The following is a 17,501-nucleotide window of genomic DNA, read 5'->3' as shown; positions in this document are numbered from 1 at the left end:
AAATATATGTGAACACAGTTTAATACATCTTTTAACTTCTTCCTTCCTGTGTACATATTTTCAGATGAACTGTATGAGATCCTGTCCAGTCTACCAGAGAGTGTGGTGTATTCCTGTCGGCCATGCAGTGTGACTCAGCCCAGTGCCTGGAGAGAACTTCTCTACATCGAGCTTCGATCCGGGGTGGAGAAAGTTCTAGCTTGCCTGCTGTCTTCCACCCTCACCCAGCATCTTGTTACCTGCTCACAGGTGAGTGCCCTCTTTTAACAGGTCAAAAAACATTAATCTGGGACATTTTGGAATGACATTTAAATAGAAATTTGCAAATACAGTTTGTCACAAAGAATATTGTTTCTACTGCAGTGTGAAAAGTCAGTGGACCCTGACAGTGGAATAGAAGGACGACCAGCTTGTGACCTTCGAGCTGTAGGCAAGAAGTTTGACAAAGGCCTTTATACCACGTTGGTGAGTCCACACACAAATCTTAATAAAATATAAGCGCTTTAAGGATAAATGTTTACTAACCTGGTTCTAAATGTGTCATAAATTGCTACTATTTTTTCTCTCTCTAGAAAATGTTCCATGAAGATGTGGTTCAAGTGGTACGAAAGCGAATTGAACAAGAAGACGACCTTCCAGAAGAGGAAAGACCCACTGCACTGGCACGCTCATACTATTTAAAGGTAATTATCTGTCTCTTTCTTCTTACAGTTGAACAGTGATAGGTCAGCATTTCTATGGCATCTGATTCCCTTCAAAACATAAAAATTGATGACAATTAGCTAAGATGTCTTACTGTTTTGGCAATGTATTAATTGAAGATGTTTTTTTTATTTGAAGCTACTTGAAGAAGTATTCAATTGGTTTAACAGTCAAGACCCAAAAGTGTGGAACCCCCGTACTAAAGGACTGCCTATGTGAGTGATGGTTCATTGGTTTAGGTGTATATTCATCTGTTTATTGCTGGTAAAGTATGTGTCTTAGGCTCGCTGCTTGCTTGTGGATAATGTTTAAATGTCTGTCTCATTCATTCATTGTAGGGGGATGCTTTCACATGCTGTTCATCCTCCCACCCATGAGCATGTTTATGCCCAGTGGCAAGAGAGGAACAAACTCCTATCAAGGTCTCCTCTGGAACTCCAAGAAGAGGATAATGAACATACATTATTTGAAACAAAAGAAGAGATGACTACTCCAATGTCTACAGAGCCAACAATCTGGAACCACACAAAGAACCGCAGGGACTTCAGACACAAATCAAAAGGTAAGATTTTCTAACGCTCGTTTAGAGCTGTTAAGATGTGCATTTATCTCCGAGTGTGGTCGCCAACCTCAACTATCAAGAGAGCAATTTTGGCCCCTCTTCTACAAAATAAAAGTCTGGAGCCATCTTTTTTCACTTTCAACAGAATACAACAAACATAAGTGCAGTGTGAACTACGGCACTTCACAATTCTATTATTCGATTAAGGATTATTACAAGCAATTATTGATGCATCTTTTTCCACATACATGATTTCCTATTGACAAGGCAAACAGTATTTGTCAGCATCCATTAAATATCAGGCATAACGATCAACACATTTTCCACAATAACCTGCTCCAATTACATAAACTTTTTAGATACAAGATTACATTTACCAAAATATTTAAAATGAACCAAAAAGTTTATTCTGATGATTCAGAATGAATAAATGCAGGAGGCTGCATGGTTGACAACCAGGGATGGACACCAAAACCAACGTAAACAGTATTAACCACACCAAAATAAGTATAAGCTGTTGGTCCCTTATTTTGGGACTAAATGAATGCAGACTTGGCCACCTGCATTATAAGTATCAACAAGCAAGTCATTTTTTTCATGTTTTCTATGTTCAGTATTTTAGGAAAAATTAAGTAATTTTTTGGTGAATTGTATTTTTTTATTTTTTTATTATGTATTACTTGGCTATCATTTAAGTATATGGCATATTGCTTAAACCCTTTGCAGCTTGAAATCTGAACTTGTTTCTCTTTAAGTTACTGTTTGTTCCATATACTCAGGGAAAAGAGGACGCCTGCAGAAAGCAGATCCAGACACTGGTTGGTCGAAAGATGATGAGAGACAGTGCTCCTTGTGCCAAAAATATGGAGAACGTAAACCTAATGTAAAGACTGCATATAACACACACTGTGTCCGACGATGACACTGATACTATTGTAAATATAATATTCCTCTTACTAACAGTTATGTAAAAAATGTTTGGGTTATTTTAGGACGCCGGTAGGTTGTTGTACCTGGGCCAAAATGAGTGGGCACATGTCAACTGCAGTCTATGGTCAGCAGAGGTGTTTGAAGAGGATGATGGCTCTCTACTACATGTACACAGTGCGGTCACAAGGGGTCGCTTGATGGTTTGTAATCTGCTACACACATTGATTTACCTTTTGAATATTATGTTTGCCTGGCAATATAGTGTTTCGTCTGTCTTTTGCGCCTATTTTGTTTCAAAGAATTGCTGCTATCTCCGATAATATTTTCTGTCCACCAATTATGTTTTCCTTACAGCGTTGTGAACGCTGCAACCAGCCGGGCGCCACAGTAGGCTGCTGCTTGACTTCCTGTCAGAGCAACTATCACTTTATGTGTGCACGCTCCCGTCACTGTGTGTTCCAGGAGGATAAGAAGGTCTACTGCCACAAACACAAACATTTAATCAGTGGAAAGGTAGCAGTTGTCTCTCATTTCATTCTGAAATAATATGGTTTTGAGCTTTATTGTGACATGAATTTCATGTTGTTGTTAAGGTGATTACCGGTCAAGAGTTCGAAGTCAATCGACGAGTGTATGTGGATTTTGAAGGCATCAGCCTTCGCAGGAAGTTCTTAACTGGACTGGAGCCTGAGTTAATAAATGTCATGATCGGTAAGTTTACACTGTTATTCTTTACTTTATATTTTACAACAAGTTTCTGATAACTTTTTCAAATTGTTTCGATGCAGGATCACTACAGATTGATAAACTTGGTGTCCTGTCGGAACTTTCAGCCAACAAAGGAAAGTTGTTTCCTGTGGGATTTCAGTAAGTTATCTTTGTTTGTGTTGACTTTATTAATGTTCAAGTTCATGAACAGCACTTTTTGAAGCCTCGCTTCTTTGTCCATAGGTGTTCACGATGGTACTGGAGCACGGTCAATCCAGTGCAAAAATGCAAATACACATGCAAAGTACGCGAAGTTCAACCTTTAATACCCGAGAAACCTGATGAAGAAATGCCTGACCAAGGAGAAAATCACACTATTGAGCACAACCCATGTACATTACCAGGTGCGTGTCTTGATACAGAGTTTCCACAGGGAATAAAAAAGCAATTAAGTCATTAAATGGATTTTGTGAAAATTAAGGCCTTGAATGGCACTAAAAAGCATTAAATGCAATGTCCAGAGGCAATAAAAATGTAATACAATTGTAGGCCAATAGTCAATACATCAATTCATCAAACGATGCATGAAAATGAACTTAAGAACTTTGCGGTGATTCGCTACGTCTGTCTGTATGTTTCTTTTCTTCGGCTCTGGCTTTAAACTGAATACAAGAGATTTTGTAAGGTCCCAGAATCAGAAGAGCGTTGCCTCCATAGCAGACACTACACTAGACGGCAAAATCAAACGGCTCTCGGGGCCCAAAATTTACCATTCTTTGGTCACTGTAGGCGTGTAGTACTTAACTGACACCATGTCATGTTAATAGGGAAGCTGAGCTTGTTTCATACACAACTCCTTTATTATGGCCATCTCCAGTTCAACACACATGAGCTAACGCAGCTAAAATTAGCAACTCTCTTGAGAAGGCACCTCTTTTGAACTACGGTGGCCTAGAACGGTCAAACAAGGCAATTCTCACAACCGTTCACAACTTAAATTTTCTAACATTCCCACAGTGTATGAATACGATTTTCTTCAATTGCCTGACACTTTATTCATAACTTGCTATCTACTGTACCTATCTTAAACAACTTGAGAGAGTGCAAAATACCATCTATTCAAGATGTTAAGTTGACTCAGTTTATTTTTGTTGGCATTTTTCAAAATATCAATTCATGACATGTATTATTTTTTAATGTATAAACCAATCATCCATTTCTGAACACTTGCATCATTTGTATTCCTAATATGATGTGTATTTATTATTCCACATAATCTTTTTTTTTTTTATTTGTATCACGGTTAAAAATAAATCCTCCAGATTGTGGCTATCATAACTTTAGAGGATATTTTAAAGAGATAACATTTGGAAAATGACTTCTACGTGTTTTATATTGAATTATTAAATCAGAATTCTATGTTTTTAGAGGGCTTAAGTGCAGTTCCCCTTTGATAATTTTGATTGAAAGTACAGTGTGATGATTGACAAGCAGAACCTTCTAATTGGCTAATGTCTACAGCCGTGCACAAAGTCAGAACACTGGATACTACTGCGGAACAATAGATTAATAGAAATACAATCAATTTGAATTCACTAGATAGTAACAGTTCACATAAACTTTTCAACTATTCAAGATTATCATTGTCAAATGGTGACAATTGTGTTTATACGGATAACTGCAATCTGTTGACTATTTAATACTAATACTAATCTAATACCCACGAAGTGATTTGGACGTGGGCATTAATAATTTTTTAGGTCACATTTAAAATGGCATTAAAAAGCACTACATTAGATCTACTGATACCTGTAGGAGCCCTGTGATATTTAACAAATATCTTTCAGGATATGAGTTCCACAGTAGGCTCACTGTTCGACTGTACCTTGGTTTATGTTATTAATCTGTTCCAAAGGGTCCCTCCAAAACCGAATCATATGAAAAAAAGAATACCTGTTTCGAAAAGAAATATTGTCAATTCAGGTAATCTGTACTTCCACGTTTAAGGAGTAAAATTACAATTTTACAAGGCAAAAAACAAAGTAACATAAAAATTACTCCTGCAATCTGTGTTAGCTAAGAACTTTTACATGGCAATCATATTGTAACTAGAGATGTCCTATAATGGATTTTTTGCCGATATCCGATATTCCGATATTGTCCAACTCTTAGTTACCGATTCCGATATCAACCGATACCGATATATACAGTCGTGGAATTAACACTTTATTAAGCCTAATTTTGTTGTGATGCCCCGCTAGATGCATTAAACAATGTAACAAGGTTTTCCAAAATAAATCAACACAAGTTATGGTAAAAAAATGCTAACATGGCACTGCCATATTTATTATTGAAGTCACAAAGTGCATTATTTTTTTTAACATGTCTCAAAACAGCAGCTTGGAATTTGGGACATGCTCTCCCTGACAGAGCATGAGGAGGTGTGGGGGATTGTAGCGTCCTGGAAGAGTTAATGCTGCAAGGGGTTCTTGATATTTATTATGTTGTGTTACGGTGCGGATGTTCTCCCGAAATGTGTTTGTCATTCTTGTTTGGTGTGTGGTCACAGTGTGTCGCATATTTGTAACAGTGTTAAAGTTGTTTATGTGGCCACCCTCAGTGTGACCTGGATGGCTGTTGACCAAGTATGCATTGCACTCACGTGTGTGTCAAAAGCCGTAGATATTATGTGACAGGGCCGGCACGCAAAGGCAGTGCCTTTAAGGTTTACTGCCGCTCTGTACTTTCCCTACGTCCGTGTACACAGCTGCGTTTTAAAAAGTCACAAATTGTACTTTTTGAAACCAACCAGCAATTTTGAAACCGATACCGCTAATTACTGATTTTACATTTTAAAGCATTTATTGGCCGATAATATTATTGGACATTCCTAATTGTAACAGATTATGTCTTTGTACTTTGCTCGAGTTCTTTTTTGGATTCAGTAGTGTTACTCCACTTTTTTTTAAAGTTCTGGCTTTTGCAACTTTTGAGTACCGGTAGGTTATTTTAAGGCTAAATTCAATAGCAAAAAGCACAGGTTGCCCTAAAACCACAAATATGCAGCCCACTTGAACGTCCCATCATCCGTGCTTATTATGAGGAAAAAAGGTAAATGATGCAGAGTTTTAAATTGTTTTGTGTCAGTGCTACGAACATATAAACCAGTCACATGCACGTAGTAAGTATGATTAAAAGATTCCCTGGATGTCCCAACGCTATCTATTCTTCACAGAGACTTAGTCACCAACGCATGGATGCCTTTTTTGGGCTCTCATTTAGCACAATATGTGGACGAATAGATATTATCCAAGACAGTGTAGGAAAACCGAGACACATTTTTTGCAATAATTGTTTGTCAAAATCTTTGGTCTCACTGTAAATATTTGAATACCAAAAGTAATGTATTGCATTTTCTAATTAGAATCTGAGTCTCAAAAGATCGATACATCAGAATCACATCCTCGACCTGAGGAACTGCCTGTCAGGGTTCCATCCACAAAATCAGATCTTGGGATAAAGCCAAAGATTCCCAGCTATCCTCAAACCAGGAGACCAGCTGGAGGCTTGTCCAGACCTTTGCCATCGCCAGGTAAGGTGTAGATTTTTATGTACTTTTGATGAGAATAGTATAAAGTCCGGTTCGAATGTGTTGATTAGTTCTGTTTTTCTTTCTAGGAGCAATCCCAACAAAACCTCACCACATACTAACTGTAAGCGATCTGGAGGAGACCCGCAGGGCTCGGCGCCACAACCCTCACTCACAGACAGCAGGCCTGCGTGGTAACATGTCTCCTCCGCTGGGCCCCCCAACTGGACCAGTCACTCTCCGTGCGGGGAAAGCTTCCATTTCCACTTCCCCGCTGTTTCCAAGTGCTAGTTCAGACAACCTGATAAATTCAGCCCGCCCAGTTGGGAGCAGAAGTGCTTCCTCAGTTCGTTGCACTGGTAACGCAAAGACCCATTGTGCCTCGTCTTTCTTTTCTCAGTCTCCCTGGCAGGATAGTACAGAAACATTTCCACCTCCAAGTCTGTCGCTGACTTCATCAATACAGAATTTGCCCAGGACTAGATTGTCTTTCGATCTAGGCCAATCCGATTCTGTTGAGGTACCGCACAACTTCTTAGCATCTCCAGAGCCGGAAGATGTCTCTCCAGCAAATGGCACTTCACCACAGGGTGGTGAACAGAAGGATGAAGGGGAATTTCCCTACAATCCATTTCACAAGGATTCCGGTATGGCTCTTGGCCAGGAGATTGAAGAGACACTCCTAAATGAAGTTGTGGCTATGAACTGTGGTGGACAAATAGTGGTGGAAGGAGACGATCAAGAGGAATTTTGGGGAAGAACCCAAGAAGTACAGAAAAGAAGGTCCCTTGTTGCCAGTTTGCCACGGTCAGCAGCCTCAGGCAGGGCTGACTTGGAGAACACCTCCTCTGATGATGATATGGAGCATTATTTTGACTTCTCACACACTATTGTTCGCTGTCCAGGGTCTAAAGATCATTCCAAGTCTCCCACATCTGCCTCCTCCCGGAGCATGGCTCAACTTGATGGTGTGGATGACGGAACAGAGAGTGATGCAAGCATCTCAACAAGTGATGATTCCCAGAAAGTCCGGGCTTCCGGCAAATCTCTGATCCCAGCCAAGAACCTAACTAACACTGTGGTCCATAAAATTATTAATCAGACCTCCAAATTGTCACCCAAAGACATTCACAAAGAGTCCTCTTCTGTGAACATTTTATCTGCAGTGCATAACCCTAATGGCATGGGTTTGGTCCCTCCACACAAAGTGGAATGCTCTGACACAAAGAAGGAAAATATGCATCCTACAAATGAGGGTCTGCCGGACTTACTGACAAAGACAACTAAAAACTCCTCTTCTGAAGGGAGTTTACAGAGTTCATGTCTAGAACCTGCCTCTGGAATACCAATTGTTCTTGAGACGCAAGACACAGCCCCACATTTGAGGGGGATGGTTGCTGTTTTAGAGGCCACACAAATCCAGTCCCAGCAGGCTGAACATTCAAAATCTGACAGCAGTCACGTGTCTTCAGCTGAGACATGTACTGTGTTAGTTAATCATCTAACTGGTAACTCGGTGGAACCTTCCTTAGCAGATTCAGCTGACAATGCTCAGGGTTCGCTGCAGGGTTTTCTTCGATCCTCCCCCTTAATATCAACAGATGTGCAGTGCCCTTCTCATGGACTTTCAGAATCTGTGCAGATGTATTCCTGTTTGCCTGGTTTCACCCAGCCTACAGTCTCAAGTATTACACTACATCCAGTAACCTCATCACAGGACTCAGCTTTTGTTCAAGTGGATTCTTTATCTACCAAACTAACCACCCCAAGTCCTGTTAGAGACCTGACACAGACTCTGTTAAATGAGTCACCTCAAAATAATCCATTGCTATCAGAAACATGTGTTCAACCAGAAACCTTTGGTAACATCTCAATACCCATGCACTCCACACAAACACAGCCATTACGTTCAACAGCGGTCACCATTCTTTCTTCTTCTGCTTCAGTAACTTTTCCACCTGGACTCACTACAACTGTCCCTGCTTCAATCCAAACCACCTCGGCCCCAATAATGTTAAATGGCTACAGCACTTCATCCACACAGAAGGAAGCTTCATCTGGTCACACAATCTCAATTAACTTTTCTACACCAAGGCCCACTTTAGAACCTCAGCATCCAGTCTTGTCACAGGCTCTGCCTGGCCATGCCATTCTTACTGTGAAAGAAGTGGGAGGTCCAAATGTTGACCCTACTCCGCATGTCCTGTTGGTGAACCGTCTTGGGCAGATTTTTGTGAAGAACCCAGAGAGCAACACATTTCAGCTGCCTAATCCAAATTCCTCATCCTTTAACTGCGTCACTCAGATTGCCAGTCTTTTGCAAAGCAATGCACTATCAGCCACGCTAGCAGCAGCTGGTAACCTGTCTTCTCCACCTCCTGCTACAAACATGATGTCACCCACATCCGGGCAAGCTACTCCTCCAGATCAGAATCCCACCACGATTACCCAGCTGCTTACTCACAATACCAATGGGGCATTGTCATCGGTTAATGCAAAAAAGCCAAGGAAGACTGCAAAAACACCCAAAGATGAAACCGCTCCAGAAAAGAACAAGCCAAAGAAGAAAAAAGAATCCAGTGCGTCGAAAAAATCCAAGTCATCCAAGACTGTTGGGCAGTCTACTTTGTCACCTAAGAGTTCTAACATATCTCCTGCAGAGAGCGCCGAAGCAATTATCAACCAAGCAATGGCAAGCAACTACACCCCCAAGTGGAGCGGGCTTCGGACACTTAGCCCTTCCTCAGTGGTTTTGCCCCTTGGCCTACTCATTGAACCTGAATGTCCAGCACCATGTCCCAAACCAGAACCTCATCCTGCTTCCTGCCCTCGCACTCATGTCCGCATGAAGCGAGTATCTTCGCTTTCAGACCGTATTGTTACCAAGAAGTCTAAAGTGGATTTCCTTCCTTCTGAACTGACCAGTGAGGACGAGAACAACCGACCAAACGTTCCGAGTGCGTCCAGCAGGGCCTCTGGAGTCCGCATCAAGGCTCCAACTGTCAAAGGAGTACTCAACTTGGATGAGTTGAAGCAGGAGCATCTAAGCGATTTTGAAAGCTCAGAGTAAGGTTATTTTTCTTGTACTGTATACTGTATTTCTTCACGTATAATCAACGTCTTACTTAATGGCCAGTCATGTCATCCACTGTCACCCCAAAAAGATCTCTTTGTTTTTCTCCTCTGGGGGAAACAAACATTAATTATAACTAACTACCGTATATACAAACCAGATTTCCCTATACAATTCCATTTAGCAATCATTAGGTTAGTGCTTAGAGGAATAATAACACAAAAATCTGCCAACCAAAACAGCAGTACCTACCAAAACGCATATCCCTTGTGATTGTTTTACAGTATATTCACTTTATATATGGTTTTGATTAATCTACCCTACTCCAGCTTGCTAAATTTCTTGAGGTTTCGCTACATTTCCCCTGTTCTCTGTCTTCTAATAAATGCCTTGTTAGATGTCAAGTAGTCTCTGCAGCTAAGTACATAAACTGCAATTCTTCTAATAAGGAAATACATTGTAAATGATGAACAGCATCAATAACATGGGAAAAATGTGTTAAAAAGCAAATATTAGGACTATGTGCCTATCATGCACATTATTTATAAGAAATGTGGTTCTAATTAACGCAAAGAGATGACATGCACAGTACAGTCCAGTCACTCATGTCCTTTCTTTCAGTTCTGAACCATGGGATGGTCTGCCTTGGGGTGACCATGGCAAGCAGCAGGCTTGGGATTCAGTGGGACACAGCACTCTCATTGACTGGAAGAAATACTCTGGTACCTTTTTTATTTGTTAATTTTTTCATATTTTCCTATGTTACTGTATGTGTTCCTTTTTGTATGCACAATTAGTTTTTAATAACTTTTTGTAACTGATATTTTGTTGGTAAGTGAGAAGAATAAGTCAATTGTCCTGTGTTAGGTTCTACCTCCACCTCAGATGATGAATCATCAACATCTGATGATGACAAAGAATGTTTACCAAACAAAGATCAGCCACACTTGCGATTCGAGATACGCAGTGATGATGGCTTCAGTGTCGAAGCAGACACTATTGAGGGTGAGTCTCAACGAGTGTGTTGATTTCTCTAATCGTCTTACCCATTAGTTGGATTGTTATTTCACACACTACATTATAATCCTTACCTCTAGTGGCCTGGAAAGCAGTAATCGATGGGGTTCAGGAAGCGCGAGCAATGGCAAAGTTGAAACCTCTGGCTTTTCAGAGAATGACCGGCGCCCGAATGCTTGGTCTGGTCCACGATGCTGTGGTCTTCTTGCTGGAGCAACTTCAAGGAGCACAACACTGTCAACATCACTCCTTCCGTTTTTTCAAGCAGTTCAGCCCGGAAGATGACTTGCCTGTCAATTCCACTGGCTGTGCCCGGTCTGAACTATACCTTAGGTTTGTAAACAGGAAGTTGCTTATGAACTACAGAATTCAACAGGACAAAAGTTGTGTATGCACAAGTTTTGACGTAGCCTACGTGCCGATCAATGGCAGTATTTCAAATATAACCACATCCGAGTTCTGGTTTTGAGATTCGACTATGTGTTAAAAAATACTAACTCAAGTCTGAAACACTTTATTTCAACAGGAAGTCTACATTTGACATGTTCAACTTCCTGGCATCTCAGCATAGGCAGCTTCCCGACATTGGGCCTTATGACGATGAGGAAGACGATGTTCTTTTAAAGTCCACAAGGTCAGATGACGTTTTAAAAAATCGTCTAACTTTCCTTGACAATGCTTATAACTGGAAATGTACAAGTTTGATGTTTTTGGTGGAAAAAAAGAATATTTTATTTTTGCCTTTTGTTTAGACGGGCCACTAGTTTGGAGTTGCCAATGGCTATGCGCTTCAGACACTTGGAAAGGACATCGAAAGAAGCTGTTGGCGTGTACAGGTCAGCTCTGAATTTCATCTGCGAAATAATGTTCATTTTTTAGAATGATTATTGTTTGATATTTGTTTGTATTTCTTATTGATAGTTTATATTAAATGTTTTTAATTTAGTAATATTTAGTTTGGTTTTATTCTACAAATCGGATCTAAATTAATATTTTTGTCTAGTAATGTTTCGACGGCTCCACACTGCATGGATATGCATAATTAGATGCTTGCTACTCATCGGTGTAGGGACTTTAAAAAAAAACTATGTCAGCCAGAGAGGATCTGCGTTTGTGGTCGACATTAAAAGGCATTGATGCGCAGTGGCGTTCATATACTTTTTCACGTAAATCGTCCGATACTGATCAATTGGCAAATCCCTAGTGTTTTCTATTTAAAAAAAATAACCTTACCTACCTGTCATTAAAAAAAAAACTAAGATGTATTATAGAAAATGGTTGGATGGATGTTTAAAAATAATTTGAAAAACATTGCCCGGATACTAATCAATAAACAGGCTAGCATAAGGTAACAAAAACACAATTTTCTGAGCAGAGGTAATGATGCAATCAGTGCAGTTTTAGCCAGTTTCCTCATGCCTTGTGCAACACATAATTAATGCCATAAATCAAATACAACAACATAACATTAGGAGTGGAACGGAAGGATGCAAACATTAACACTAGCTTAGCAATGTGAGTTAAAGTGCTAACATTACACTTAGATTTTAACAGCAATATGATCTGTTTTGCCAAGACAAAATGATCAAATCTGCTTTTTTAAAACACTGCCCTCCCTAAAGTGGTGGGTTTATATACTTGAGGCTGCCTCTAGGTTCTATTAGCACTGTTACCATTAATGTTGAAACATTATTCCAAAAACTTTTGACTTGCTCAAACCCATGCAAATAATGAGTTAAACCCTTTTAAGCCACAGTGACCTCGAGTGGACATTATGGCTACATATTTCTTAGGCGTTGAAAGTCCTACCTCCAACAGTCTGTTTTACGGTGAGATCATCTGATCCCTGACACCCCCAACCTCCTATTGTATAGGTCTGCTATCCATGGGCGTGGCCTCTTCTGCAAGAGGAACATTGAAGCAGGCGAGATGGTGATTGAGTACGCTGGCACTGTCATTCGAGCTGTGCTCACTGACAAAAGGGAGAAGTACTACGATGGCAAGGTCGGTCTTCCATTACTTTTTTTTGTTTCATCTATGTATAGTAAATAAGGGGAAAAGACCAAATCCTTATGTTTTGCTCTGTTTTGTCAGGGAATTGGCTGTTACATGTTTCGCATCGACGATTTTGACGTGGTGGACGCAACCATGCATGGCAACGCGGCAAGATTCATCAACCACTCGTGTGAGCCCAACTGCTACTCGCGAGTCATCAATGTTGAGGGCCGCAAGCATATCGTCATCTTTGCTTTGAGGAAGATCTACAGGGGAGAGGAGCTCACGTATGATTACAAGTTTCCCATTGAGGACGCCAGCAACAAGCTAAATTGTAACTGTGGGGCTCGGCGATGTCGGCGCTTCCTCAACTGAGAGATCGCTCGTTTGATACGGAATTAATCTCGTTAACTAGAGAGCCTTTAATCAAGGTGGCACTGGATGGAGCTCCAAAATGTGGAAGACACTAAGCACAGCATAGGAATTAGCCACTACGGAGAAGAGTTGACAGTGTTCGATGTGCAGGGAACCAGAAGAGCATATCTGACACTGACACGTGTTTGAAAGCTCCGCGTAAGGCTGCCTTGTCATATACAGCTGGTTCAGCAGGGTCGCCACACGAGAGAACACAATAATTTCTAAAGCATTATGATGTTCGGGCAGGGGCTCCAAGTTCACTGTGGATGACCCCAACCACATTTCTTCGACATACGTCAAGCCTTATCTGTTGCTGAAATTGTGATACTCTGCTTTGACAGATTCCTTATAATTTAGTAATTTCTGGAGGAGGGGTTATCTTTCTTTAGCACCTGTGTAATCACATTATTGCCCCATTTGTTTTGTGGTGAGGTCAGTTCTTGAGCCATATATTCACCTTAACCTTATATGGACACTTTCTTTTATCGATTTTATTTTATATTTTTCAGAATCAGAAGATAACCATGGTGCTAACATTGCTGTCTATTTAACATCTTTGACTGAAATGTCCTACCAGATCAGGGTTTGTTTGGCTGCCCTGCTATGTTAAAACTAATGCACTCTAGCAGTACTTAACTTTTGTTTTAGTCATCGCCTTCTGTTTTAGGTTCAAAATTGAAAACAAAAAATGCATCTTTGATAACTATATTTTTTGATGTATAGAATATGTAGCAATCCACCCATACCAAAAAGTAAGAGTGAAGTATCCCAAATTTTAAAGTTAATGTTTTATTCCGCTCGTGGTTGCTGCTCATTGCCGATTCCAATAAGAATTTTGGTGGCCCTCGTAAATTATCAGCTTGCAAATTTCCTGCTACTGTTGAATTCTATATCAGGGAGAGTGCTGGTATAAATTGCCACTGAGCGTGTGCGTTTAGCTCCTGCACCAGGCCTGTTGTGAACAGCGCACTAGATGCAGCACTTGGGATCACAAGCCTTCGTTAAGTCAAAAATGGAGCTGGAGACAACACGCTCGGCACCTTAATTATATTGAATTGTTGTTCTTAGTCGATGTTAAGTACTGTCATTAATATGGTTAATTGAATTCACACTGTTAAGAAATGAGTCGTGATATTTATTCAAGTTTTTGATTTTTACATTTATTGGTGGGAAGTTTGCTCTTTATATAAATGGTGGCGGATGTACAGCTTCATTTGTAGTGCCCTTTTGTTTACAAGTGATGTCCTTTGTTTCACCGATTTACTTGAATTTTTCCTTTGAAGCAATCGTGTCATACATTCATGGCCTTTTTTGTGACCGAAATTGTTTGGAATTAGGTATTTTTAAATAATTTTTTAATTTAATTTAATTTTTTTTGTTGTCACGGTAAATAACTGACGGTCTTAGAATTAAAAGCAAGCACTGTTTGCCTCTTTAAACTCATTATGATATCTCCCTCCCCTTGTACCTTATCTCTCCAAACATATTTTCAATGGGATCATATTTGTTTATACTTTTGAAATCTGTCATTTTGCATGTCCAATCACTGGGATGGAGCCCAGATTATTTAGTGTCAATCACCTGGCTGGCAACAACAACAAAAACAGAGTCACTCCCAACTCATTGCAAGGATTCTACCTCAGCTGTTTAGACAGATGTTTGGGAATACTGATGCAAAAACAGAGGATAACTCGGTTTTAATGTCTGCAGAGCTGGTGTATGTTTGCGAGTATGTCTGTTTGTGTTGTTTTAGGTGCGCGTGTGTTTGCAATGAAGGATGCAAAGCTCTGGTCAAACCTGTAAAAAAAAAAAAAAAAAAATCTAGTTGATCTTGCCCAAATCTGTTCAGAAAGCTATGTTATATTATACACACAAATATATAAATATATATATATAGTAGGGTTATTTTAAAGTAAGTGTAAAAGACAAAAATGAGAAAATATGTGATCTTTAAATTTATGTCTTTGTTACCATGTAAAAATAAACCCTGAGTTTGTAAATATTTGTATACGTATTTCTAAACCGGTTTAATTTTTTCTATGCACTTTTTTTTTATTTATAATGTTATTTGCCTAAATAAAGATGTTAAAATGTTTCATCACATGTTTGTTTTTTTTGTTTGTTTTTTTAAATCCACGACTAATGTGGTTTTTCAAGTCATATCATGTGCACCTTGTACTGTACTTCAAAGTTGAGTGACGGTTTGACTGTTTTCCACAGGAATAATGTTCATTGAATAATTTCATCCATCCAAAAACTTTTTGTTTACTTCACTGGCACATTGAAATCGATACATCAAATATAAAGAGGTGTTAATCCCTGTTTAATGCAACTAAATTAAAATAAAATTACTAACCCTTTTATGACATTTAAGACTGAAACATGAAGGATATATAATAGAAAGATGTTTTATTGCAATACTGTGACCTTATGTTTATACATAAGGCCGTTTGAGATAATTTTCACTTTAAATGTTTCTTTTCACTGTTTTGTGAGGTGTGTGTAAAACACTTGTCCCAAGAAGAATAAAAAGGTAAGAGTCTTTTTAACACTCTTCCGCATTATTCCTGCTGTGTTGACTCGCATGTGATGTGTACAGGTAAGTGCTGCTGATGCTCCAGTCCTGGGGGAAGTCGTGCAACGGGTGGCTCCTGACGTGCCTCTGCATGGCGACCAGGCTGTTGCAGAACTCGAGACACAAGGTGCACTGGTATGGAGACGCACCACCGTGGGTCCGCAGATGCTTGATCATGGCCGAGAAGTCCCGAGAGCGCTGACCACACAGACGACACTCAAAGGGTTTTTCACCTTGGAGCAAAGAAAAGATGCAGAATGCAAGAGGTGTGTTAAATTTTAAAATGGCAACTCAAAACAAATATTGTAAGAACTTAGTAAGAAGCACAAGAAAAAACAACCAACCATGAAAAAGGACTGAAAAATGCTAGTACCAAAATAATGCAGTATATTGAATATTTATACCACAAAGAATCATAGAGGCAGAAAATAAGAAATATATTAACATGCTAATTAGCATACTACGAACATGTAGGAAAAAATACCACAGTCAATTATTAAACAAGAACAGAAACAACCTGAACGCAACATGGCGCATCCTAAATAACCTCATTAAAATGGTGCTAAGAAAAAATAACCCCAATACTTTCAAGATTGAAATACAAAAAATTACCATATGAACCAAATAGAACGATATAATGATTACTTCGTAACAAATCCGGAACATAAAAAATCCAAACGTAGATGATGGGTCTGTTGAGGATTTGAGTGAAACCCTAGACACGATGTTCCTGAAGAATGCGACAAAAGAAGAAATAATCAAAATTGTAAAAATAATGTAAACCCAAGACCTCAACCGACTGTCACGGAATAGATATGGTAACCACAAAAACAGTGATGGAAAACATTTCAGAACCTCTAGCATTTATTAGCCACCTATCATTTCTAACAGGCAAATTCCCAGACAAAATGAAAATATTGAAGTTGTACCAATTTAGAAGAATGAAGACAAACATCCGTTTACCAACTACAGACCTGTTTCCATGCTGCCACAATTTTCCAAAATCATGGAAGACTATTTAATAACAGATTAGACAAGTTTATCAGCAAAAATGTAACGCTCGTGGTGAACCAATATGGATTTCCAGCAAATATCACAACATCGATAGCATTATTCAAAATATCAGAGGAAATGACCAATGCAAATGATTCTGAAGAATGTGCAGCTGCAGTATTAATGGATCTAACAAAAGCATTTGACACAATTACTCATATTTTGATTTTAAAAAAAATTAGAACGTTATGGCGTCAGAGGATTGGTATTGAACTGGGTAAGAAGCTATTTAACCAACAGAAGACAAAAAATTAAAATATGTCAACACAGCTAAATATATCTTGTGGTGTACCCCGGGATCAATACTGGGGCTAAAATTGTTTAATCTTTATATAAAAAAACATTTGTAAAGTTACAAAGGACTAAGTTAGTATTGTTTGCAGAATACAAAACTGCTTTTTGTTCAGGAGAGAACACACCGAAGCTACTACAAATAATAACAGAAGAAATTAACAAATTAAAAAATCGTTTGACAAAAACAAACTATCTTTGAATCTCAGTAAAAAAAAATTATGATATTTAGTAACAGTACAAAAGAACATCATACACAAATACAAATAGGCAAAGTAGACATTAAAAGGGTAAAATAAATCAGATTTCTGGGTGTAATAATAGACTATAAAATTAACTGGGAATCTCATATAAAAAATATGCAACTTAAGGTGGCACTAAATATTTAAATAATGAACAAAGCATTACATGTTCCAGACCAAAAATCAATCCATATCCTCTACTGTTCACGGGTGTTACCATATCTGAGTTATTGTGCAGAAATATGGGGAAACAACTACAAATGTGCACTTCACTCACTAACTGTGTTATAAAAAAGATAAGTTAGATTGATACATAGTGTTGGATGTAGAGTTGACTAATTAATGAA

At 39.0% G+C, this 17,501-nt stretch overlaps 2 protein-coding genes across 4 annotated transcripts in view; one reads left to right on the top strand and one right to left on the bottom strand.

Annotated features, from left to right (window-relative positions):
- Positions 1 to 15,094, top strand: part of kmt2bb (lysine (K)-specific methyltransferase 2Bb) — a 30,036-nt gene extending 14,942 nt beyond the window's left edge. For all 3 annotated transcript variants that reach the window (XM_061915996.1, XM_061915997.1, XM_061915995.1), the window contains exons 17-36: positions 65 to 249; positions 364 to 465; positions 573 to 683; positions 841 to 917; positions 1,041 to 1,264; positions 2,044 to 2,147; positions 2,257 to 2,394; positions 2,549 to 2,707; positions 2,788 to 2,905; positions 2,983 to 3,061; positions 3,146 to 3,306; positions 6,327 to 6,494; positions 6,581 to 9,557; positions 10,186 to 10,286; positions 10,432 to 10,569; positions 10,662 to 10,914; positions 11,108 to 11,215; positions 11,334 to 11,417; positions 12,456 to 12,585; positions 12,676 to 15,094. In XM_061915996.1, the coding sequence (XP_061771980.1) occupies positions 65 to 249; positions 364 to 465; positions 573 to 683; positions 841 to 917; positions 1,041 to 1,264; positions 2,044 to 2,147; positions 2,257 to 2,394; positions 2,549 to 2,707; positions 2,788 to 2,905; positions 2,983 to 3,061; positions 3,146 to 3,306; positions 6,327 to 6,494; positions 6,581 to 9,557; positions 10,186 to 10,286; positions 10,432 to 10,569; positions 10,662 to 10,914; positions 11,108 to 11,215; positions 11,334 to 11,417; positions 12,456 to 12,585; positions 12,676 to 12,951 (5,693 nt within the window). In that variant the 3' untranslated portion in view covers positions 12,952 to 15,094. The remainder of the gene's footprint in view (positions 1 to 64; positions 250 to 363; positions 466 to 572; positions 684 to 840; positions 918 to 1,040; positions 1,265 to 2,043; positions 2,148 to 2,256; positions 2,395 to 2,548; positions 2,708 to 2,787; positions 2,906 to 2,982; positions 3,062 to 3,145; positions 3,307 to 6,326; positions 6,495 to 6,580; positions 9,558 to 10,185; positions 10,287 to 10,431; positions 10,570 to 10,661; positions 10,915 to 11,107; positions 11,216 to 11,333; positions 11,418 to 12,455; positions 12,586 to 12,675) is intronic.
- A 276-nt stretch (positions 15,095 to 15,370) lies between these two features.
- zbtb32 (zinc finger and BTB domain containing 32) overlaps positions 15,371 to 17,501 on the bottom strand; it is a 30,224-nt gene continuing 28,093 nt past the window's right edge. The window contains exon 5 of the mRNA XM_061916017.1: positions 15,371 to 15,801. Within this exon, the coding sequence (XP_061772001.1) occupies positions 15,539 to 15,801 (263 nt within the window). The 3' untranslated portion in view covers positions 15,371 to 15,538. The remainder of the gene's footprint in view (positions 15,802 to 17,501) is intronic.

Source organism: Nerophis ophidion, linkage group LG11, assembly GCF_033978795.1.
Source record: "Nerophis ophidion isolate RoL-2023_Sa linkage group LG11, RoL_Noph_v1.0, whole genome shotgun sequence".
Classification (NCBI taxonomy): Eukaryota; Metazoa; Chordata; class Actinopteri; order Syngnathiformes; family Syngnathidae; genus Nerophis; species Nerophis ophidion.
Note: the sequence above shows the minus strand (reverse complement) of the source record. Positions and strands in the feature narration are given on the sequence as shown.